Source organism: Megalops cyprinoides, chromosome 2 (assembly GCF_013368585.1).
Source record: "Megalops cyprinoides isolate fMegCyp1 chromosome 2, fMegCyp1.pri, whole genome shotgun sequence".
Classification (NCBI taxonomy): Eukaryota; Metazoa; Chordata; class Actinopteri; order Elopiformes; family Megalopidae; genus Megalops; species Megalops cyprinoides.
In genome coordinates this window covers 12640120-12664390 of record NC_050584.1, presented here as the reverse complement: position 1 = coordinate 12664390, position 24271 = coordinate 12640120, and the positions used below count along the sequence as shown (strand labels likewise).

Sequence of the window (24271 nt, the reverse complement as noted above, 5' to 3'; positions counted from 1 at the left end):
ATATCAGCTTTGCTGCCTTAGATTCAGGCTTTGACAGTGAGATGCAAAGCATCTCAAAGCCAACTATGTATAACTAAACTAGTCATCCAAACCTCCACATCACTGTAACACCAATCAGCGCCTTCATGAATCAGCGGCCGATTTGCCAGCTTGTCAACAAACACATAAAACTGTGCAGTAATAGTACCTACAATGAAACAGACAGGGCTTGCTCATTCCCAGCCCACACTGGTAAGGAGCACCACTGGGGGCACGCGTACTTGTAAGACGACGACGATATTAACCAGAGTGATGACGTTCAGATCTTGTCAACACCGTGCCTTTTCTCAGTTGTATTCTTTGAAGTTCATTTTTTTTCCCCCCCTTCCCTCTCCCCATCGGTAGTATCGAAGTTTTGGTCCCACCTGGGTGCAAAATTCTGGTGTCACGACAACTACTGATGTGGAAGTGACAATTTGACAAAAAATGGGTGCTAGAGGTGTGATCAAAATGACGGCCCAGTGTCATAATCATTAACAGGGGGCCAAGTGGGCCAAGTGGGCCCTGGCACATGTTAACTGGGGAAAATCAAGAAAAGAAAAAATCTGAATCATCCGACAGACACTCCTGTCTGCTCCCGTGTGGGGTGTGGGCGTGTTTGCAGGCCCTGCGGAGAGCAGGCGGGTGCGGATCTGCATCCGCGGCCTCACCTGTGAAGTTGGGGTTCTTGTTGCAGAGGTCCGTGTTGCAGCACATGGGGTAGATGCCGATGTCGTCCTTGGTGGAGGGCGCGCACAGGAAGGGCCGGTCCCGGGGGATGAGCTCCGCCTCAGAGATGCACATCCTGCGGGTGGTCACCTTGCTGCCCGACTTCATGACGGACACGAAGCACAGCCCATCCGTGTTGCAGGTCGAGTTCAAGCAACGGGGGCAGTAACACTGTAAGGCTGCAGCAGAGAGAGAGGGAGAGAGAGAGAGAGAGAGAGAGAGAGAGAGAGAGATCAGAAAGATCTGTTACAGTACTGCAACAGGTTTCATGCTCAAAGGCTCAGGGTTGAAGCAAAGGAAACCGTTCTTGGCAGGACCCTCGCATTCGATTATAACTGTTGCTCACGCAGGTGGGCGTGTGGTTAACTCCGACAAAGTAGAACTTTTAGACAGTGAGTGTATAAACACTTAAAAAAAAAAAAAAAAAAAAAGGGGGAACACTGTGTCTCTCTCCGTGGATTACTGATGTCGCTCGCCTTCTCTTCCAGGTGAGCTTATCTCCAGCAGTAACAGCTTGCACGCAGACTTTAAAACGAGTCGGGGGCAGGAGGAGCTCGCGACGGCTCTGAGGTACAGCTCTCTTTGTGCAAATCTCTGCCAAACTCGGATGCAAATCTTCCCTGGAACAGGGCTTTACGAAAAGTGCTGCCTTTCCCTCCGTGGAGAAGGTACCCTGAGCCGAACCCCACAGAGAGGCAGCAGAAGGGGTTCATATGCTTGTACTGTTCAGAGTGTACCAAAGGCAACCATTGCGACGGTTTCCGTTGCGGGAGGTTTAGGCACAGCGAGGGCCCTACAGCACAGCGCTGCTCGGGACTCGAACCAGCAGCCAAATGACGGGAAATCCTTCCCAGGAACAGGGCCCAGGCGCTAGAAGCCGGGAGGCTTGAACTGACGCAAACCGAGAGAGAGGAGCAAGACACAGAGCTTGCATTCGGCTCCAGGCTGCCTCACAGTCACGCCCACAAACCGCAAACCACAATTAAGTCAACATGGCAATTCAGACGGTCTAGACATCCTTCCCCCTCAAAATAAAAACTATTTCGCAACCCTGTTCCCTCCCGGGGGATGAAAGAAGCGCTTCGGCATTCTTCATTCAGGAAGCTGCCACAGCCCTCCACGGTGGCTTCCAAAGAATGGCCCTTTGTCACGCTGTGGGGGGAAGCTAACGCCTTGCATCGCGACAGAGCACAGACAGGTTACGGCAGGTTTGAGTCAAACACCCCCCCCACCCCCCCGCGCATGATTCACCAAATAGCACAACAATGATTCACTCAGAGCACCCAAACTTCGCACTATAAATACGCAGGAATTAGTTTTTACAGAACTTATCGGTTCCTCGCGTCTGACTTATTCCAGCGCTTACTAAATTAATCCGAGTGCTGAATTGCGGCGGAGCGGGTCGGCGAGTGTTTTCGCATCACTTAAAGCGATGTCTCGCGCCGCGCGGCTGCACGGCGAACGGCCTGCCCTCCCTTTCAGCCGTTGTTCCAAAAACCCTCTGAAATTGGCATTCTCATCAGGTCGGGCCCCGCGCCTTCAGAGGGTGGAACAGCGCTAATGTGTAATTAAGGTTTCTGACCGAGCATCGGTTCCCGCAGGACGATTTGTAACTCAGACGGGGCGCCGGGCGGGGGAAACGTGCCGGGGCGGGTGGTAGAATGGAGCGGGGGGAAGGGGGGGGGAGCAAACTCTCGGATTTCCTGCCCGCGGAGATGGGAGAGGGGCCCGCAGCTGGCAGACTCAAGCCGTTGCTCAGACACAGGACAGGGAAGGGGCAAAAGACACGTGCAAAAACGTTTGTAAACCTTCACAACAAGGGGCTGAGGTGAGCCATAACACATATGTTCTGGCCAGCTCTTGCCTGGGTGCCTGGGTTCCTGCATCTTCTGCATCACGCAACAAACAGTAATGTGGGTTAACCCATGGGTTGAAGAGCTCATACTCATATTGAAAACTTCACTCGTAGTTAGCACGGAACCTAACATTCATGGCAATTACAGGCCTGATAAAACCTCTTCTACTAACCGCTGGCAAAAGTTTACGCGGAGTGGCTTGCTTTTGTGTTAACAACATGACTAATTCACTGGGTCTAATTTGACTTATTTAAGTGCAGTGCATCTAGTTCCTAATCTTTAGGAATGAACAGTCTCTTTTCAGTTATTAAGCAACACTGTGCATCTGGCGATCAAAACAAACTGTAATAAAAAAAAAAAGGATGACGTGCAGGAAAAAAAAAATAAACTAGAACAGCTGCTTAAATTCATTTCTCAAAGAGAAGGACAAGGCATATTCAGGTTAGATGTAACAAAGGCCTCAGTCGAGACTGATTCTGAGCGAGCTTCCATTCCAGTGCGCAAGTGGGAAGGGGGGGGGGGGGGGGGGAAGGAGAGGATGCAGGGGTCTAAGGGAGAGGCTGCCAATACCGACCTCGCAGAGAGCAGTGTTTAGGTGGGGGTGGGGAACACCAGAGACAGCAACAAAGAAAGAAATGAGAAAGAAGGGGTGGGGGGGGGGTACATCCCCAGGGATACTCTGCGGTGCTGGGAGGTTGCGTTGGGACCACCGCGCCTCTGTCTGGGGACACGATTAAATCCAGACCTAAATCCAAGCTTTAGCGCTCATCCAAAGGCCGCTGTCCCGCGGTGACCCGTGCCTCGCTCCTTTCCCAGCTAGCGTGCTGGTGTTGGAAGCGTGCTGTGAGCGCAGCAACGGCCCTCAGCCTCCCTCCGTACCCTCACAATAAAGAGGAGGAGCAAAAAGAAAAAAACCCCTCCGTCAATACGCTGACTGCCTGAGGCGTTAAGGGCTATTGCTTCGCCTGGATCTGATACACTGCGGTGTCACTCAGAGTGATGAGCTCGTTCGATGGGTTGAACTGAGGATGCAATTTCCACACTCGGCTGGGAACTACCAATTGATCCATAACATTGAGAAAAAATGTCTAAACAAAACAAAACAAAACAAAAAAATACTCACCAGCTCTGCAAATTAACATCTGCTCTGGGCTAAACGTGTACAACCAAGAGAGACCAACAGACCGGGTGACCAGAGATGACACTGGTCTGTTGCACAGCTGTAATCTGCTCCTCTTCACTGACTTACCCACAGGTTTAGGAACATATCGCCTACGTCCTTCAGCACAGCAGTTCAGAAATACAGCACCGTTGTCCCAGTGGGAATCAAACTTCCGAAAATCGAACCAGCAATCAGCTCCAGAGGCCAGGATGCCAAGTATCACATCAGATGCTGCCCTCCAAGATAACCGTGTTTAGACAGAATGAGGTGACCAGCAGTCACAGGGGGGGAAAAAAAAAAAAACCCCAACCTGATGTTTACACAAAAGCATTTCGATCCGAGGTTACGCAACACTGCTTCTCTATCCCCGCCTGGAGGGCTGCCGTTTCCCTAGCGTATTCTCACTGGCATGGAAGCGACCGTCCCGGGATCCAGCTCCTCTTTCCAGTTCTGGATTTTATGTGCCAAGCAGATGTGCTTATCCAGGGGACATAGTTATCCATTTAGCTGGATACAGAAGCAATTCGGGCCAAGTACCCTGCTCGAGGGTGCAACGGCAGTAACCCGCTGGGAAATCAAAGCGGCAACTGGCTGGTTATGAGGCCAGTTCTTCTGAACCATTAGCTACACTGCTGGCCCTGATGACCCACCACACCATGCCAGATGGTTCTCTCCAAATCCAAGTTAACGGCCCCTTGCAGGAGCCAGCCTGTTAGAGGGACCAGCCAGTTACAGGAACTACCCCGTTACCGGAACTAGTACACTACCAGGCTGTTACTGGATGCAGACAGAATGAGGAAGAAAGACGTACCTGGATCAAGGTGACTGGCTAGGAGCTGCTCAATAGCCTGTACCTTTGCTCTCAAAACACAGCAGAGCCGCTCATACATGACCGCTAAGAGGAATCATTACTAAGAGTCCTTGCAGACATACAGAGAAATAAATTCAAGAAAAGCGTTACAGCAGACAAAAGCAGTTTCTGAGGGCAAACGATTCACTTCCTCAAATCAGTGAGCTGCACAGAGATGAGCGCCAACTCCAGCCTTTTCTGTAATTGGGGAAAAATAAACATGACCTTAATACACACTCCCACACCTGTGGATGCTATGGTAGTTTTCCCAGGGGGAGGCTCACATAAACCGATGCAGCTCCACTGTAGCTCAGCCAGGCTACCTTCACTGTGCAGTCCATCTCACCCAGCTCTTTGTTTTACTGCAGGGACTGCTGCTCTGCCCAGGAGGGTCTGGTCCATTAGAGGGCTGCTGGGGAAATGTGTGTGTGTGTGCGTGGGTGTGTGTGTGTGTGTGTGTGTGTGGGTGTGTGGTTGTGGGGTGGTGGGGGGGGGGGGGGGCGGGGGGGGGGGGGGGGCGGCAGACAAAGGCCGCGTAAATCTCCCGATCTCTACGCTATCTGGACGGGTCCTTTTCATCCTCTGCGGCTGCCACCTGCCCCTCCGGGGCGCGTGCAGATCAGCGGACGCGCAACATTCCAGCGCCGCCTCCCAGCCCAGGCCCGGACGTGATGAGCGGGCTGCCTTCTGAGGCTCGTGAAGAGTGCGCGGACCCGGGGAGAAACCGTTGCGACCGGCCAGCGCCTCGAGCGAGCCCCGCGTCGCCGTGGCGGCAGCATTGACCTCACAGGAAGCCTGAGAGCACTCTCGGCCTTGAAACGCACGTGCTGTTTATCTCGGCCATTAGCGCGGGGTCACGGAGGCAGAGGAGGGCAACAATAACAGACGGCGCGGCCCTCCTCCTCCTCCCGGGGGCAGCTGCTCCGACGACGAGGTTCAGAGCCCATTAAACACCGCGCCGTGCTGTAGCTAAGCTACCGACCAACCGCGGAGAGCTGGTGCAAACAGCACCGGTTTCTGCACAATAGCAGGTAAGTGGTTTCCTCGTGACCGTATTGAGATTGACACAAAAGGGACAGAGTCTGAAACACTCAGGGCGCTCACACAAATAAAGTGGAGATAATTTTTTTAAAACCACACCATTCTGCAACTTCGTAAATCACTTGCGCTCTGGTAGCACCAGTATTGCGAAAGCCTGCGGTTTCGACCCTCCAGACGAACAGAGCAGGGCACCGGCCGGGCTGCTCACGACTAAGGTCTGGCCTGAACTTCTGCGAACAAACTGAAAGACCTGTTCACACAAACTGCTGTGTGCATACCTGCAACGTGTGGGTTGTGACAATGCTATTGTTAGGACTCTTCTGTGCACACTGTCATAGCACAAGGCAGGAAGCAAGTATGTGCCAAAAAAATGTTACCTCTCAATTGCAGCCTTGTAACCGGTCCCTTCTATCCCTCCCCATTGCCGCGTATCACATTCAGAATGGCACAGAAAAAATGCTGCTGATTTCAGTGACCACCTAACTGACAACACGTGCCCACAAAGTGTTTAACGGATGGATTATATAACAAATGAAGATTATTAACACTTCGAAGGGCAGCTGGCAAAAATCAGAAGGAGAATATTCAAAAGTCCACCCAAATATATGCACAGATGTCCACTGAAAACTGCATTCAACTCAAACACTGGCCTGAGTTATGAATATTCATGATCATCTTGCCTCAACTGATCTGGATGAGATGGCAAAATACCAACTGGGAAACATTACCAATGGACAGTGGAACATAAGCTGCCTAAATGAAAAGTAAACAGGCAAATACTTTTCCCTCCCTCTGCTGTCAGCACTTACATCTCCCTCCCTCTGAGACAGAACAACAACAGACAAACAATAGCTTGCTCTGGTCAGGTGCATAATAAATACACACCTGGTGAAAACAATTAAGGTTACAATATGAATAAATGTCTACTGAACAGCAATGGACTGGGATACACTTACTAATTCTACAAATGTCCAAATATGTGACACAAACTAACATTGCGTGCATTGCACAATCCATATTAAAACAGAATGCTGACCAGCCTGCTAAAAGCTGCACCACTAATCCTGGTTTATACCTAAAATACACAAACGTGTACAGAGACACATGTCACAAGCCGAATGGAACAGTCAGTTCTGTGCTGTAGCTCTGCCGAAAATGAATTCCAGGCAGGTTTCAGATTCAGAGCAGACCTGAGCTCCCGTCCACCGCCCTCCCCTCTCTGAAGTCCCCTTGTTTTTCCAGGGCTGATGTTAAAAATGACCCGCTGGCTCTGTTCCAGGGACGGAGTCGATCCCCCCCCCCCCCCCCCCCCACCTGACTGCATACTGAGCAGAAATGGCACAGCCTGGCGCCTGTGCTCACCTCAGTGGGAATGCACTAACACCGCACAGGTGTGCGTGTGACACACCGCCATAGCAACCGGCGGCGCAGGCGGAGTGCAGGGCACTGCATTACCCTGCACTACGCAGCGGTAATGCGCACTTGATATGTTCCAAGCGCCGAAAACGAATTTCTCTCAGACGAGATAATACCCACATATAGAGGACTGCAGAGCCCCCGCTCCTCTCAGCCTTCTTAGTCTGGAACACGACGTACCAGCACAAGCAAGCCAAATCAGATGCCTTACTGACGGCTTGGGGAGAATATTTTGACTACGGGGGCTAATGAGCCAGGCGTGCCACAGCAGTCTGGAGCCCGTTTTACCAGGACGACACCTGAACCCGCCGTCCTGTCACAAGCGCCGTTCTCACGGGGGCGGCGATCAGGGACGTTAACCCGCAGTAAACCACCGATCACACCACAGCAAACGTAACATTATCTAAGCCTCCGCCCTCCTCGTGGAAGAAGGAAGCTGGACGTTCCCAGCGATGAGGAGGAACAGGACAAGCCGGAGCGAAGACAGAAAGAGGCTCACTGGCCTTCAGAGCAGCCTCCATATAATAACACAGCCAGGGACCCTTCAACCGTGGGTTCAGGACAAAGCAAATGATGCTAACGGTGACTGACGCCAAATGAAGACGCAGAGGGTGGGGGAGAGATTCCCCCTATCAGTTTCCCGGCTGGATGGGGGCGGGTGGAAAGCGGGGGGCGCGAGAGGCGCCCGTCGGGCCGGTTTGAAAGGGCAGGGAGGGACATGGGCCCCCACGCCAAAACTATTTTAGGATGGGGTCAGCAAACTCGGATGTCTGTCCGGGGGGCACGAAATGAAGTGGACAGATGACTTGCGCCACCAAAGTGGAAGATCTGCCAGGCAACCGCAAAGGCAGTGCAGCTCACTGGTTCTGGGTAAGGCTGAGGCAGAACTGGCCTATGCCGGAAGACATAACGTGGGCGACGGGCTCTTCGCGAAACAATCTCTCGTTGAAATGGGCTGGCACGCTCAAGCTCCAAGCCTTTGGCAAGGACCTGATGACGGGACATGGATACGAGATGTAAATCTGAACCTTCACACCTCCCGCCCCAGACACCTCCTCAATGAGGCATGGACCCAGCAGCCTCTCCAAACTCAAAGCGGAACACAGACCTCTTCACAGGCTGAGGGGCAAAAGATCCCTTTACACATATACACAAAAGCAAGATAGCCAATCTTTGCTCATCTCATGACAGGAGCACAAGCAGTGTCCTCTCCAAAGTCCCCCTTGCCCACGTTCTCTGGGGATTAGCCACTTCCGGCTGGTGACGGGCTTCAAATGATCAAAGTGACAGCAGCAGGATGGCCACAAGCTCCCTCAGAATCACGCCTCACGCGGGCTGGTCACCCCGTAGCGCGGCACCGCCCTCGCCCCTAACCCTCAGCTCAGGTGTCCGAGCCAACGGCGGGCACGCTCAGGATTACCTTCTCCCACCACAAATTATTTAGAGCCGCGAACCGGCGGGTAAAACCTGATATAATTGGTTTCTGAATAATGGAGATGGTCAGTTTGTTTTTCTGAAAGGAGAGCACCGAGACCTCCGCAGAACTCACGGCACCCCATGTTCAGATTCCGAGAATGTGCTGGTAAGCGGTCACATGGTACAGACATCATGATAAAACATTTAAAACGTTATTAAAAAAAAAAAAAAAAAAAATCACTCAACATATGCGCATCAGCACTGAGATGCCAGGGCAGTTTATTCAGACAGCTTCCAGACACACAGACAATAAAGGTGTTCCACTTGAAGGCAATTCAAGTCATCAAAAGCATTCAAATTATTCCATTGAGTCTGGTTATGCTAGTTTATAAAAAAAATTTGTAAGCACGAGGAGCCCTGTTGCTAACAGGCAAGTCCAGGCTTCGAAGGTCTGCCGCATTACTGAGGCTCTTCAGAGACAGAAAATGAAAAGGCTCAAAAGTTTAATTCAATAGCGCCAAGCGCAGCACACCAAGACAATGGCTCAAATTTCAGGAATCAATGGCAATTGGATTTCACATCTTCGGAGCCCGTGCCTGCGCCCTCTAACGCAGTAATTGAATTATCTCCGTCAGTAGTGGAGCTGCCGCTTAAAGCCTGCACCGCAGCAGGAGTTAAACCGAAGAGTGGGGGGGGGGGGCATCGAACCCTCCTGCATATGTGCAGAACACGTATTTATGTATATACGAATTTCCACTGGGAGGGGACACCGGCGAACAGCTACACTCTCAAAAATGAAAAAAATAAAGTAATAGGTGTCGAGAACATTGTCCTTAGGTGTCGTCAACCCTGCCACACTGGGTTGCTGGATAACATTCAACATACAAAACAGGCTCTGGCACACAAAATGTTTCTGGGATATGCCTCCTGGATAAAACAGCAGGTTGGTGTCCATATCCTCTTTAGTCCAGGGACAGAGTCAACCAGGCACCGGGGTGGTTGGTTGGGGGTTGGGCGTGCGGGGGGGAGGGGGGGGTCATTCAGCAATGTGTGTCTCTAGGCAGCTGCTTCTCTGGTAAAGGTCGTATGAGGTCTCTGCAGCCATGGTCTCGAACAAACATATCACTCCACTTCTCCAGAGTTGCTACGCACGCCCATGACGGAAAAGTCATGCATGGCCTACTTCATCTCGCTACACTTGATCTAACCATATTTGCCTGGGGCTGAACGTTTTTTTCCCCTGCTAGTAAATGCATATTTTATTAAAAGTGCAATAACTACAAGGAGACTAGCTGATGTGAAGCTGAGCACATGACAACAGTTCAGGCAGAAATGTTATTTCTCACATGAAAGCCCTTGTCAAAAGCCTGGGCTTAGCAAACAAACAAACCTTTGAGGCACTTTAAAATACAGACCTGTTCAAAATTCATTCCCACATAAACGACAGGCAGCACAATGCCTTACCGAGGGGTCTAATCTCATTGCGAAATACTGGAGATGCTCACTTTTGGCTCATGAGCTGATATTCTCATTTTAGCCCTTAAGGCTTATTTCAGCATCAAGGACTTCTCACAGGAGAAAAGCCCCTTTTTTGCACTGCTGACAGAGAGACACATGTGCTAGTGTGAAGTTTAAAGACAGCACGAGAGAGAGAGAGAGAGAGAGAGAGAGAGAGAGCGCAGGGTGCAGTGAGAATGCCTGCGTCTGAGCAAACAGCCCCGGGAGCCAACGGGAGGGGCGTTTGAGAGGCGGCCAAGGAGAGGCTCCGGCCCAGCAGCGGCACGTCCCCGACCGGCCCGTCCTCTGAGAGGCCCGGGCCGCGGAGCGGCCTGTCCACAAGCTGCGGCTGGCAGACAAAGAGAGGAGTGTGTGCGCCGCGCACAAAGAGCGCAGTGCTCTTCTTCTGCCGCGCCGTGCGCGTGTGTGTGTGTGCGTTCACCCCACCAGTGTGCCTCAGCCTCAACCTCCCCTTTTGTTTGTGAGCCGCCACCCTCGTCATCCTCATACACCACCCGGCCTCCACGGAGGAACAGGCTCGGAGCCCAAGGGGCCGTCCGTGGTCAGAAGGGGGGGGGGGGGGGGGGGGAATCTGGGGAGGAGCTGTGGGGGGAAAAGGAGGGGAAGAGGGAGGGGGCTGCCAGGTCATGTGATTGATCCCCTCATCAATGCGCTGCCCTTAACTCTTCGCTCGTCACCCCATCGCGCGGGCGAATTAATTACTTCTGTCTCCAGGCAACCGCAATCCCTGCCCGCCTGCTGGCTCCCTGTACATCGTTACCTTGAAATCACGTGAGGGGAGAGAGAGAGAGAGAGAGAGAGAGAGAGAGAGAGAGAGAGAGAGAGAGAGCACACACACAGACACACACACCATCAGTGCATGGCGTGTGGCGACGAATCTGCATTATCATTCAGGACACCAGGAGTCATTTCCATAGGTCACAGCCCCTCCCCCTTGGTCACACCAGCAATTAATGCAGGTCTTTTGTCGCGACCAGATGTGAGCCGTTGTGCGAGGGAGATCTTTTCTGGCAGATGTCACTGGCAGTGACCCCCTCCCCCCCGCCTGATGTCCAGATATGCTTCTTTATCAGGCTACGAGAGCTTTCAGCAAATTAATGTGGGAGCTTAAGGCTTTTTCCAAAAGACAGGCAGAGAGAAATAAGGGGGCATTTTTATTACTGCAGTTTTTAATGACAAAATAAATAAATAAAAACAGTCTGTGCTTAGGGTGAGTACCAAGTATCATTTCCGTGGTTTTTGTCTAAAGAAATGCTAAGAGGAGCACTTTTATTCTTTTGTGTGAAGTCACAGAAAAACCCAATGAGCACAGTCTAAGAACGCAAGCAAAGGGTAATGCATAGATGCTATCCCACACACAGCTACCATTGAGCACCCAAGCATGGGTGCGCAAACATCTACTCCAGCTCCCAGTCGGTGTAGTGCTGAACCTCCAGAGAGGCCTCCTGGGTGTGTTTCCTGGAGGCCTGGCCTGACCTCTCTGTCAAAGAAGCTCCTTCTGCTTTCTTGGAATTTGGTGAAGGGAGATAAACCCCCAACTGTCAAGGCCGTTGACAACAGCGACCGCGCTGAGCCAAGGCGAGGCTCCCATCGCGATTCTCACCAGAACGTGCTACGGCGACCGTGTACAGCTCTCGCGTTTCACAACAAACCTTCCCACTTCTGGCCACCCAGCACCGCCGGGGACTTTGTCTCGCACACGAGCGCCACTGAACACTTTTGAAGGAAAAAAAATTCAGAGAGAAAACACAACGTCAAGTGCAAGAGGTGGAGGCAAAACTTAGCCCCGCTCGCACGTTCGGGGAACGTCATTCCTGTCGATTTCCGTCACTCAGCAAAATCTCAGACACGAAACCAGAGGCCCCTGGCTGGCATGTTTCACGCTTGGCCAAGGAATTAATATGGAGGCAAGGACATTCTACAATGCAATAAAGGGGGAAATACTCAAGACTGCAGGATTGGGGGGAAAATGCAAAGAGAGGTCACAATGAGATTCCTTGCCGAGAACAAATACAGACCTCAGCACAGATTACATGCATGGCTCTGCAACTGTAATGTCACCCCCCGGCTACTGCCACGACATTCAACAATCAGCTTAGAGGTAACAGAAGTGATGCCAGCTTTCCCAATATTCAGGGCTAAGATTAACAGGTACAAATACATATTAAACTACAAACTGAAAACATAAATGAATAAACAAAAGACTCATGAAATAAACAAACAAACAAAAAAAATCAGACCAGAGCCAGTCCTGGAGCACCTCCCTGTGCAATTTCTACATTTTAAACCTAAGTCTCCCAATTTCCAGGGCAATAACACCAATATTTATGGTGCTGTTGCTTGGAATGAAGCTTTCGCTTTTCTGCATAAGTTGTGTAAAGACTTCTGGACCAGCGGGAGCAATTAAAATCACAGTGACTACGTGCAAGTACTGTACTGCCAACTTCTGCCTGCTGCAGTTGTTGAATTTGTTGTATTACTAATAGCATGTTCGAACATATCACCATTTTATTACCAGGTGCAAACTGCCCTTCTCTGTCCACCCAAGGAAGTTGAGGGTCACTGCTAGAGTTAAGGGCTCACTGGTGATCTCTTTCAGAAACTTTTTGCACCTAGGACTAGCTAGACAGCCAGCTGTGAAACACATGTTTATGTAACACTGCTAACACTAGCTGGCCAGGTCATTTCTGAAAGGGTACTGGACTGAACTGGCAATGGAACATTCTGAACCCAGAACTAATGCCATGTTTAATAGTACGCCTAGACATGTGGGCCTAGGCACATTCAATTTTAGACTAGGGGTTCTGTAGAAGACCAAGCTAAATCCATGCAGTTTCCCTTTGCCAGTGTGAAAGCCCTGTGTGGTGCAGCAAAACAGGGAGCGAGTATCACCATCTCTCTCTGAAAGGCCCAATGTAATAAATCTCTCACACAATCAGAGAAATGGCATTTGAAATACAACCTCTCACATCCAAAGAAGGTACGAATGTAAAGATGCTGACATCGCAGTATACAAGCGTTGAATGCCTCACAACGCTTACATAGAGTTGAAGGAATATGTACCATATGTATGTAGCTTTGGTAAAAATGGTAAATTTGACTGCTTGCTCAGCGCAGCGGACAGTGGAGTTTACAGAGTCAGTTCACTGCTCCGTTGGAGGGGGAAGAAAAAAAAAAAAAATGTTTTAATCCAAGAGCAGGGCCCATTTATCACTCTGTGGTCTCCACATCACTCCCTCTAACAGCTTTGGTTTCCTGTGGCTGCGCACAGGTTAAAAGCGGTGTGGTTTGATCCATCAGCTCAAATTAACCAGGCTGGGGCCTGCGCTCTGCTGGACTGCAACATCAACTCGAAACGTGCTGATGCTGCAGAACGGAGAAGCGGGGGGAAGGATCACGGATGAACTCTGTGGAAGACAAGCTCACACCGGAGCTCGCTTCACGCAGTACAAATTTCACGCGCAACACGGGATCTTCAACGCGGGCCTGCTCCGCGGCCAATCTGAATGGCCTGCAATTTGTGCGGTCAAAATCGGATATGCGATTTTGCTCTTGTAAGGATTCAAATGTATCACTCACGAATAAGCAATGCTGGACAACGTGGGGAAAAAACACAGCAATGTGCTAACCGCAGACTGAGTGGAAGCTGGCGGTATCCACCTTTTTTATTTTAAGCATTACTGTGGCAATATTGCAAATAACAAAAACAACAAAAACCAGGAGGAAAGCAAGGAAAATGCCTCCCATGGAAAATGATGTGAACTGGCACAAGTTTTAAAAAGCTCCGATCACAGCAGAATTCTCAATCCGACTGAAGCTGGTCTGAACGCATCACTGCCTCTGAATCCAATGCACAACTGGCATATATACAACTTCTCAAATTAGTTTTGGTTCCTTAAGCCTGGACAACAGGCAGTGTAGAGTCACACAAATGCTTTGGATTCCTCCACCCAAAGGCAAAGTTATTGTATTGTCCACGTATCAAACATGCTTTGCAAAGGACATGCAGAACCGTCTGAGACTAATTTTCAGCACCAGCATGTTGGGATTTACTTCTCAGAATGTCTCTGGAAATGTCCAAACCGCAACTCTGGCTATTATACTGTGCAGCTCTGGGAGCTGTGCTTTATCCCTCTGTTATTCTTTGCGGAGTCAACATGGCCATTCGTGCCTTTGATTCGAATTTATTTGCTGACATACACCCCCAAGATGTAACGTCAACTAAACTGCACTACAGAGCGCGGAATTATTCCAGAAGCAGGAGTAGACGGATTCTTACTTGCTGGCAGCCAGCATTAACTCCTCAACTGGTACAATTAAAAAAATATGTAACACGTTGTCGTTTATTCGAGATTAATCGCAGTCACCTGTTTTTACCCTTTTAAGCCAAGACAGAGGATGTCTGCTGGCTCGGTTTCATTCTGCTAATGCATGTCAGAGATGTGGCGGCTAGCACGCCATAGGAATTTAAAAAACACAGCCGATGGCGAAAAGCCAAGGAAAACCGAGCATCCCGTGGGTTTGCTGCAGCAGTGCCTCGCAAACGCCTGGCCTCATCTGGCGACGCTGTACAAATGAAGCAACAACGTCCCCCGAAAACGTGACAAAGCTGGGCTGTTTCGGCAATCGCCGTGTTTCTTAAAAAGACACACCCCTAAGTTCAGACAGAGGAACTGTCTCACAGTCCTTCTGGAAACGCCTTAAAACGTCAACGCGAGGCAGTGTTGTCTTCGGAAACCGCTTCCGATATTGTACATTTACGGAGGGCTTGAAGATGGGGGACAGGCTCAGTGGACTGACACACAGCAAGCCTTGGACAGGCTTTGCACCTCAGAGGTGACAGAAGAAAACTGACTTGGTTGCTTTCACTCCCACAACATTTAAGTTAATTACACTAAATTCCCCTGAATTTTTAAAAGCACTGTCTAGGTTTCAGTCAAACATGGCTTGTCATCTGAATGTCTATGGCCTTGTAGCTTTCACACAATTATACAATATTAATACTTTCCAGAAACTGTGTAAAAAGCAAAAAAATAAAATAATAATAAGACACAGAGAATACACAGAAGTATCTGCCTTTGTGTTTCTACCAAGAATTGGTGCTATTAGTTTTTCCCCTCTGTGTTTCGGACAGCCTGACACATCTTCCACACTGCGTTTCACAAGCAGTTGAAAGCTTGACCATTTTGATGTTAACAGTTTATTCTTATTGGGGCTTGATTTTTTTCTATAAATATATGAAATTTATTTCAAACATCTTTTTTAATCCACTGTTTTTTTTTTTTTTTTGGGGGGGGGGGGTCTTGATATCTCAGGTTACAGCAAGTCTAAGTAACAATTGTGTGGAAATTATGAGGAAACAAAACTGATTTATTATGAGACATATGTGCCTGTATCACAGGTGTAAAGCATCTACACCGACTAAGCCAAAAAGGATGTTAAATCTACATACTTTCTTTGTTTCATTTCCTAAAGAAAATTTAAAAATGCATTTATTTAGATCTTTCGTTAATTTTGTGGCATTCTAGTGCAGGTTACAATTGTGGTTAACTGCAGTCCAGTTGTTTATAGCTGAATTAATCAATGTCGTTATTTAATCAGTTTAGTTATCTAAGAAGGGAAAATATACAATCCATAATACTAATGCCACGCATATTAGCAGTTGGCCAATGGACAATTTCACATCTAAAGGGGTTAAAGTCACCAACAGATTATATGTACAGGAGTGGCTCAAGGTAAGGGTCAACCTTAACCGGCTCAGTTAAGTGATCCACGCCTCCTTGGCGTTATCTGCAAGATTTACCTTTTTTCAAAATGCCGAATTAAATCCGTGTGTTGCGCAAATGTCACGGGACAGGGTGAGCTTGCAGGGGTCTCTCACAAACGGAACATAAATATACTATGCATAACAACTGCACTTTATGGAATCCTGTCCAATTCTCATGTTCTATAATGACATCTCGACAATCCCATAGGAAGAAGATGTGCATTCCCTCAAACATTAAAGCATACCAACGAAGACATTCGGGAGAGGATGAGATTTTTTCAAGCCCTGGCTATCAAATATGCTAAAACATCAAGCGCTGCAGATAGCAACTAGCTAACGTTAAGCTACTTAGGTTAATGCAGGAAAACATGCACACGCCCAGCACCTTCAATTTGAGTCAGTGCTCCGTTTTCTGTGCTGCTGGATTCTAAGCATCAGGGTATTGATTTCAGCAGCCACATTCTAATGCAAATCCCCCCGCTTCGTTTCAGTTCCACGTCGCCTGTGCATGTAAATCGTGTTTCCGACTCAAAAGCCCCCGCTCCAAGGGAATGCTTCACGCATTGAAAGTCAACATATTAATTTACTTTTAATTCGTCCAGTGACAGCACGTAACCACTGTTCCAAATGAGTCCCCTTCACTATCCTGGAAACCAATTAGCTAGCTAGCCAGCCAACAGCTACTTTTTCCATATATAATCCTATAACTGTGATTTTTCATACCTCTAATTAAATACCTCCATGTACGTTTGGGGGAGAAAAAATTACTCACTCAGCCCTTGCCAGCAAAATGAACAAGTTAGATGGCACATCCACAAAGGGCTTTGGCAAACAACAGCGTTTTGAATAGATATATATTAACATTTGGTGCCATTATCACACATTGATGATAAGCGAATCAAGCGAACACAGAAACATGGTAACTAGCATTTTTTTCTGACCAAAACTGAAATTGGTTGTAGCAACGTTGGTATTGTTATGATAGCTCGCTAGCTGATCAAGTGATGTGTATATCCAACCTCTTTTGTTGAGGATTCTCACACGTTGCTAGCCACTGGCTAGCTAACATTAATAGCTAGCTACATTGAAGATAGCTAACGCTGGCTATTAATGAAAGATGCACTAGCCTCAGTCGTTTGATAAGACCGTTGATGACTGGCAATCAGGCTAGCTATTAAATTATCACAATTTACGGTAGGCATGTGATACCAATAACTTGTTAACTAGTCCACCTATTCTATCTGGACAACTCAGACTAGCTTCTTCGCGAAGACCTCGCAGTTAAGGTAACTTGTCTGACTCGCAAGCTACAGCTGAAAGACAAACAGCTCGTTATCTGGCTATCCTGCTTTGTGCTTCCTATGGATTAGCTAGCGAGCTGCCAAGTTTACGTTATAACACAGTTGAACACACGCTGAAGCCAGCTATCTAGACAATCAAACTGAGGTAGCAAGCTCGCTAGCTACCAGACTCACTATGCACTACTAGCTCAAATCGGTAAACTATTTGCTAGCCAGCCAGCCAGCCAGCTATGTACTAAAAGTGGCTAAACTAGAAAAATAAGCAGTTTGAAAGAAAACCACTGAAATCACTTGCCAATCATACAGTCAGCGTATATTAGGTAAATTTAACAAAGTAAAAAGAGAATAGAAAATAAACATACGAAGAACTGCAAAATCACACAGGACAACAAACGATTCAAACTGGACTAAGTAGTGTTGGTTAATAAAAACAGCCTCATGGTAGAAATGTGCAGGCCAATGTCTGCTTCACTGTGCATACTTGTCCCGTAGCGTCCAGCGTGTCAGTACACCCTAATCATCAAGGCCAATAACAACAAAAATTCATCAGTCGTACAGGATGACAACTTCATTTCTACTCAACGGGGACTAATAATCAGACACTACTTGCGCACAGCAGGCAGCGAATGACTTGGGCGCTGAGGATCCTCTTCTGATCTCTGGCTTTTCAGAAGCACCGTTAGATGCAACTGACTTTTAGATCTTTCTCCCACTTTTTTCCACAAAGGGATTTTCCCTTAGGTAGCCGGACAGCTAGTTATCGTTAACAATAAAGATTCCACATAGCGCGGCTCTCTCTGACCTGCGCCATCTTTGAAAAGAGTCTTTGAGCAGACGCTTCTTGAAACAAAGAGCAGCAACGGACGATCCGAAATCAAACTTCACAGCGGCAACGTACAAAATGTCCATTCCAAGACCGTCCCGGTCGCTTACCTTCAGTTTCCTGTATCCCAGTCCCAAAAAGCAGGACCACAAGCACTAGACAACAGGGTACAGCATCCATTGTGATTCACACTTACTCCAGACTAGCTAGCTGTCTCACAACTTCTCTAGTCTTTGGCTTGAGGTAAAAAAAAAATCGTCTGATTGGCTGGCAACGCCACCACACCCCGCCCAGACTGAGCAGACCCACTCTGGCTGCAGCCTCGGTAAACATTCGTAAATGTGCTGAGGGAAGCGGGGGACAGTCAGATCCGTACAATGTGATTATTAACTTATTTTTCTAAACGTAAACCGCAGCTAAATTAATCACGCAGCTAACACATGAAATTGTTAAAAAAAAAAAAAAAAACTGATTTTTTTTTTTTTTTTTTAAAAACGTTAAAACTGAAACTGCGATTTAAAATTACAATTCATAACCTTTGTTAATTTCGTGTTTTAGTCATACATTGAAGCTAACAATAGTTTTAGTTTTGCAAATGGCTTAACCACAACATTTGAAGCTTTACATTCTGTAGCTACAGACATACTGATAGAATCTCATGGCGCAGCTTCTTCTGACAGGTTAAGAATTAGCCTGGCCAGCAAGGTAATTTTTTAGCATTATTAAAAAAATAGCTGTTCAGTGCATTTTTATTCACATTGGCTTTGATTCATATTACCATGTCAGAATCGATCCAAAGACACGCTTTACCATGTAGCCTACTGTGTAATCTTTTGCGTCAGAAGACTGTAAGAACTGATGTCGTAAATGAACAACGGTATCATGTTGCTCTATATCAAGGAGGCCTGTATCGTTGGCTTGGCATGGCCCTGTAACAAATACGCACTTACATGCAGTATTACTTTCACATTTTTATGTCAAAATAGAAAATACGCTTTGTTTTGTCGTTGATATGAATGGCTTATTTAATATGTTTTAAAAAATCTCCACACAACCACAGTTTGAACATATTTTTGAGTCAGGGAAAACATGTCTGTGCTTTTTCTGTATCAAAAAACCACCATATTGTAGCTAAGTAACAGTCACAGATTGGGCTGGTCATCTGTGTACAAAAGACACAACTTTGTTATCAGTTTTGTTGAGCCTGAGCCCCGAAGACTGGTGGGGGTGTTCATGTTGCTGGGCAGACTTCAACCATTGACCTCTGGCCCCTGGAGATTTCCATTTCATTCATTGCCATTGTTAAATCAAGATACTGGAATAAATACTGACGTCAAACTGACACGTCCCGCTTTTATAAAAGGTAATAGAAAACCGTTGCATTTTGAGGTGACAATCAAAAATACTGCATCTTGACCCCTGATAAACTGCAAATGAAATAAAACAGGATTAACAGCAGCTCAGGCTGCAGAGCTATTTGTACAAAGGTCTGAATGCACAAGAAAAGCAAGCTGGAATGAGACTCAGAAGCCATAGTTACCATATGCAGAAAGCCAATTTCATATTGCACAGTGATCAGTGCATGTGGCTTCATGAGCAGAAGCTGAGAGACATAAAATTGTTTCTATTCAAAGATAATGACTTTTGCACAGGCTTCAAGGGGGGGGGGGGGGGGGGTGAGTTGTCGTTTCTGTTCCTCCTGCTCGTGCTGTAGATTCGTTCAAGGCAGAAGGCGTCTGACCCCACTCCCTTCCCCCAAGCCCGCGGACGGTGGCAGAGATTGATGACCGTCCATTGTTTGATCTCCATCCCGGGCCTGTCGGCCTCAACGCTGTTTTTTTCTTTTTTTGTGCGCACTGCAGTAAAACTTCCCTCAAAGAGGGGGAATCAATGTGGAATGCTGCTCTTTTGATTTCGCAGCATCCTCTGCGTTTCGCAGCACTGTCAGGCGAGCCGTGCGCTGTGAGTCGGCCAGGAGCGACCAGGAGCTGGTGGAGGTGCTCCAACAGAGGCTATGGATGGCTGGGTGCATTATCTCGCATTCTATTTCGGGGCGGTATGCCTTTGTCCATATCCCCACCACAGTTTCCGTCAGCCGTATGGAACCCGGCCATTTCACCATCTCTCTGTCACAGTCTCCGAGAGACATGAATGGACTGGGAGACTGAGACAGACTGCATGTCAGAGGTCCTGAAAGATAGGGACATGAAGCCCCCAGGCATTGCATGTGCCTGGCGACATCTGCCATTTCACTGACGGTCTTTCATAAGCCGCTGACAGCGCCGCGATAATTCTGCGCACGCCTTTGTTTTTCATGTTAGGCGATATTTATCTCCTGGTAGCGGCTGGGAGCCATCTTGGTTGAATGTTTTCCAAACTTGAAGGAGAACATGGGAGTTTTGGACGCAGGGGAACGTCCTGCCTCTAACCTTCAAATCCCATCATTGGCCAAAACATTTCAGATTGTAATATTTGTGATGGGAATGTGTGGATGTTTTCAGCATGATGTGTTGATGCAGTGAAATAGCACTTTATGCTAATCATATAATTTATTTGTCGTATAAAGCGTGGCAGCCCAGATCAATTTTTTTCTGTGCAACAGTCATTTAGATAGTGTATGCTATTTCTGTATTCCTGCACAGTCCAAAATTGTAATGGTGGTTAAAGATATAGTAAGTAGGGCAAATATGAATGCCTTATGCTATGGGAATAAAACACACTTTTGTGTAATTTTTCAGTAAGGTGCATATACCAAAAAGATATCCACACTTGAGCGCTAATTACTCAGATACACACAGTGCTGGGTTGCATTATAAATGACTGTACTGGCAGTGAGTAGGGTTATTCATCTACAGAAGAGGTGTACTACTCTGGTCTCCGAGGACTGCAGTCCAGGTAGTTATATAGGTCTCTTTGCACCCTCCACCCCCTAAATGTGCGGGCAAGCTCGACCAATTATCCAATTAATCAACTCATTCGTTGATTCTGGTGCCCAGGCAGAATCGACATCAGACAGCAGAGCTCTAGGACTGGAAAAGTGCCTCCCTGATGAAGAGGGAGATATTCTACTTGCTATCAGATGGATGGTGATAACATTACTAAAAAATTCGGCAAAGTCGTATTATTCAGTCTTTATATCATAATCGTCCCTCAACGCTTCAAGAAACCCTTTGTGTTGAGGTTTTGAAAAGAAGCCTGTGTAGCATTTTTCTTTGCCTTTTGATTTCACAATACTCCTGATTTGTACAAGAATACTGGTCTATTTTTGCACAGTATTTGATTCTGGAGCTCCACTGTTGACAATTTGTCATGTCAACTGCATCAGACTTAGTGCAATTATTTATCATTTCACAAGGGACACACAGATCCTGGGAAGACAGTGTGCTGGACTGTTTTTTCGACAGGGTTTAACAGTATCATGTCCTGACTGCAGCAGCTTTGAACCAATGGGGAAATGAGCACATGTAGGAAACATCCTTTTAGACTGGATGGTCTCCAGAATTTGATTTAATTATGCTTGAAGGCAATGTAAAACAGTCTTGCACTTGACCTCCAGTGGGTTTCTGCTGCTTTTGGTTTGGTGAACCCAGCTCACCACCATGTTATCATGCAAAAGCCATCCATAGACATACTGCACCCTGGTGTGACAATTTTTATCCAATTCATCCCTCATATGCCGTGAACAGGGTGCAAGCTATTAATGTTCAATCATATATCAGCAAGCATTCTCAGTGGCACTAAAGAGTCACAAATGAGTCCCATTTAATAAGCCTCTGGGAGTGTTCTCGTTGGTTGTTCTTGGACTGAAAGACTCCGGTGTGTCCTTGGGCGAGCCACGGAGAGCAAGAATAGAATGCCACAGTGGCTGAGACAGCAGCTAAACATACAGACCAGCAGCGTGGGATGAGCTGTGTGTGTGTGAGCGTGTGTGTGAGCGCGTGTGCGTGTGAGCGTGTGGGCATGATCTGGGGTTTATGAAGGTGGTGCTGGTGGATCGTGATAGGCGGGCTTATGGGCAAAATGGGTGATGATTTTTTTTTAGGGTGACAATGACAGAGAGGAAGTACAATGCATGGCAATAGGGAGTGTACCAGGTGGTGTCAGGAGAGAGTAATGGGAGGGGGGAGTGTTACAATGGGCGGGACATCGGAGAGAACACGAGGGGAGGGACGGCGTGGAGGAATATGTCTGCTGTTGCCGAGGGAGGGGAGCGTTTTAAAAATCTGAAGCCAGGTGTGCTGAGCGGCCGGGTGCTAGATCTCACTCAGGCATCTGACAGGTGAAGATATTAATCTGCGGCACTTCACAACCCCCCCGTTCGCTAATGAGAGGGGACGCAGGGTGCACAGATGGCTCCGTGCGGAACTCTGAATCTCCCTGATTGGACAGCTGGCGAAACCCCATTAACACCTGAGGAGAATGTTGCCTTTGTGTCCATAACCTGCAACCTGTGCTCCAAGATGTTTGTGTTCTCAGTCAAACTCTGGAGTCTGAAAAACAGCTCACACCACACCCCTGGTAGTATCAAAATGTTTAGTAGCTTGAAGTTCTAAATTCCTGCAGCGTACTTGTATCTGTTTGTGGGTTGGAGCTGGCAGAGGAAAATTTTAGAGACCCAGCACTGAAAGGGAATGTTATTTGCTGTTTAGGTCAAATGGGTCCAACTGTTGTTGTGGTCGCACACTCAAGGGACATTGCTGAAAAGGTTTGTCAAAGAAAATGTCCAAGTACCTTGAACAACAACACTATTAATGTGCTCTCACAACACAAAGTCTAGTTCCAAGATTAGAGGCATTGTTATTGCTTGCACTTCAGTTGTACTTGCTAAATTACCTATTCATTGCATCAGTCATTGCAAGCCGGCATGTTCATTTCTCACTACTCTCCTTTGCTTTGAGGGCTATAGAGGCAACGTGTCCCATTAAAAAAGGTTTGTAAACAGCCAATCTGCGAGAATGGCAAGCCAAGCTAATGGAACACTCAGACGAGCCAGTGTGGCCTTCGCAGGAACAATGGCACAATGGAAGGATGAAATGGCGCCGTTCTGCCGCAACTCAAAGCATCGTAAGTGGGGTCATTGGTGTCAAAAAATAACAGTGGTATGACAGAACTGTTGTGTTTTCACAAGTTTTTTTTTTCCTTTTTGTTGCGCTTCGATGGACTACTAAACCAGTACGATCAGCCTCCCTTCAGGCAGTTGAAGCGACTTTGCCCGTTCTTTTAATGTACTTTAAGAATCAGATAGCTGGAAAGGTCAGGTGTGCCGTTTGGCATCCTCAGCGCTGTACAACATGAGTTTCACGTGCATTTTTACTTTGAAAGGATTAGGGAGGATTCTGTTCTTACAAGGATTTCGGATTCTGGGAAATGCAGACAGGCCTTTAATTTCCTGAATCTGCTGCACATGACTTCCTTGCCAGGGAGCCATTATGTGTCAGCATCACCAGGCCCAGGAGCAAACGTTTCATTTTTTGTGGGGACCAATGCGATCAACCACACCGACTGAAGCGCTCTGGATCGTGCATCAGAGTACGAAGGGTTCGGAGGCTCCGTTTTTGTCAGGATCATTAATTACTGGACAAAAGCACAGGTGAATCCAAGTCTGTAAATCATGAGTAGATCAAAAGGGAGCCAGGGAGGTTTCAGCAGACGCAGAGCATTTGTCTTTTTTTTCCTGCATGTAGCTTGTACATCAGAAACTCCCTAGGAGGGAGGTTCAGAAGCAGGCAAGCTCACTCACAGCCCACCCTGGGGGAAACTGTTTGGAAGCCGCCTGCATTACAGGTCAAAACAGCTTCCACGGACCAGCTATCCTGCACTTAGCGCACACATGTAAGCTCCTACTGCCACCTTGTGGTTACAGGTTGTAATAGCGCATAGAGTGTGGCGAGGGGGATCAAACTTTCTCACAGATGTACAGGTCAGGGTCTTCAAACATCATGAAAACTCAAGAAAACAGCGATAGCTCAGACTCCCTCCAAGTGAAATATATAATGTCTGTGTTAAAGACTGCTGCATTTCTCTTCAGAAAATAAGCCTTGAGCTAATTATCAAATATACCATCTGCTATTGAATTTTTGAAAAAAAAAACTTGATGCCAGTTTGTATTCAATCAAAAAACAAGCAATTTACAACATTTTCTTAGCTCTACAATATTATTTATCATTTTGGGATTACTCAAGACCCTTCACATCTCTTAGAGTTGGTGGATGGCTGGCTGCCTGCTTTGGTCCTTGCGTTCAACACTTTTCAGCTCTTCTCTCAGCTTTCACAAGGTGTCTTCTGTTAAAGTCACTCAAGTGAATGACACAGCTGTATCTGACTCCCTGTCCTTTGCCGCAAGCTAAGTGCTGTCTCTGTGCACCCAGCATCCT

General features: G+C 47.6%; 1 protein-coding gene across 1 annotated transcript in view; it reads right to left on the bottom strand.

Annotated features, from left to right (window-relative positions):
• The window catches only part of tgfbr1b (transforming growth factor, beta receptor 1 b), a 33007-nt gene extending 14920 nt beyond the window's left edge, over nt 1-18087 (bottom strand). Inside the window, exons 1-2 of the mRNA XM_036520700.1 lie at nt 18008-18087; nt 690-926 (exon numbers count right to left, since the gene is read on the bottom strand). Coding sequence (XP_036376593.1) covers nt 690-926; nt 18008-18077 — 307 coding nt within the window. The 5' untranslated portion in view covers nt 18078-18087. The remainder of the gene's footprint in view (nt 1-689; nt 927-18007) is intronic.
• Between the last annotated feature and the right edge of the window lie 6184 nt (nt 18088-24271).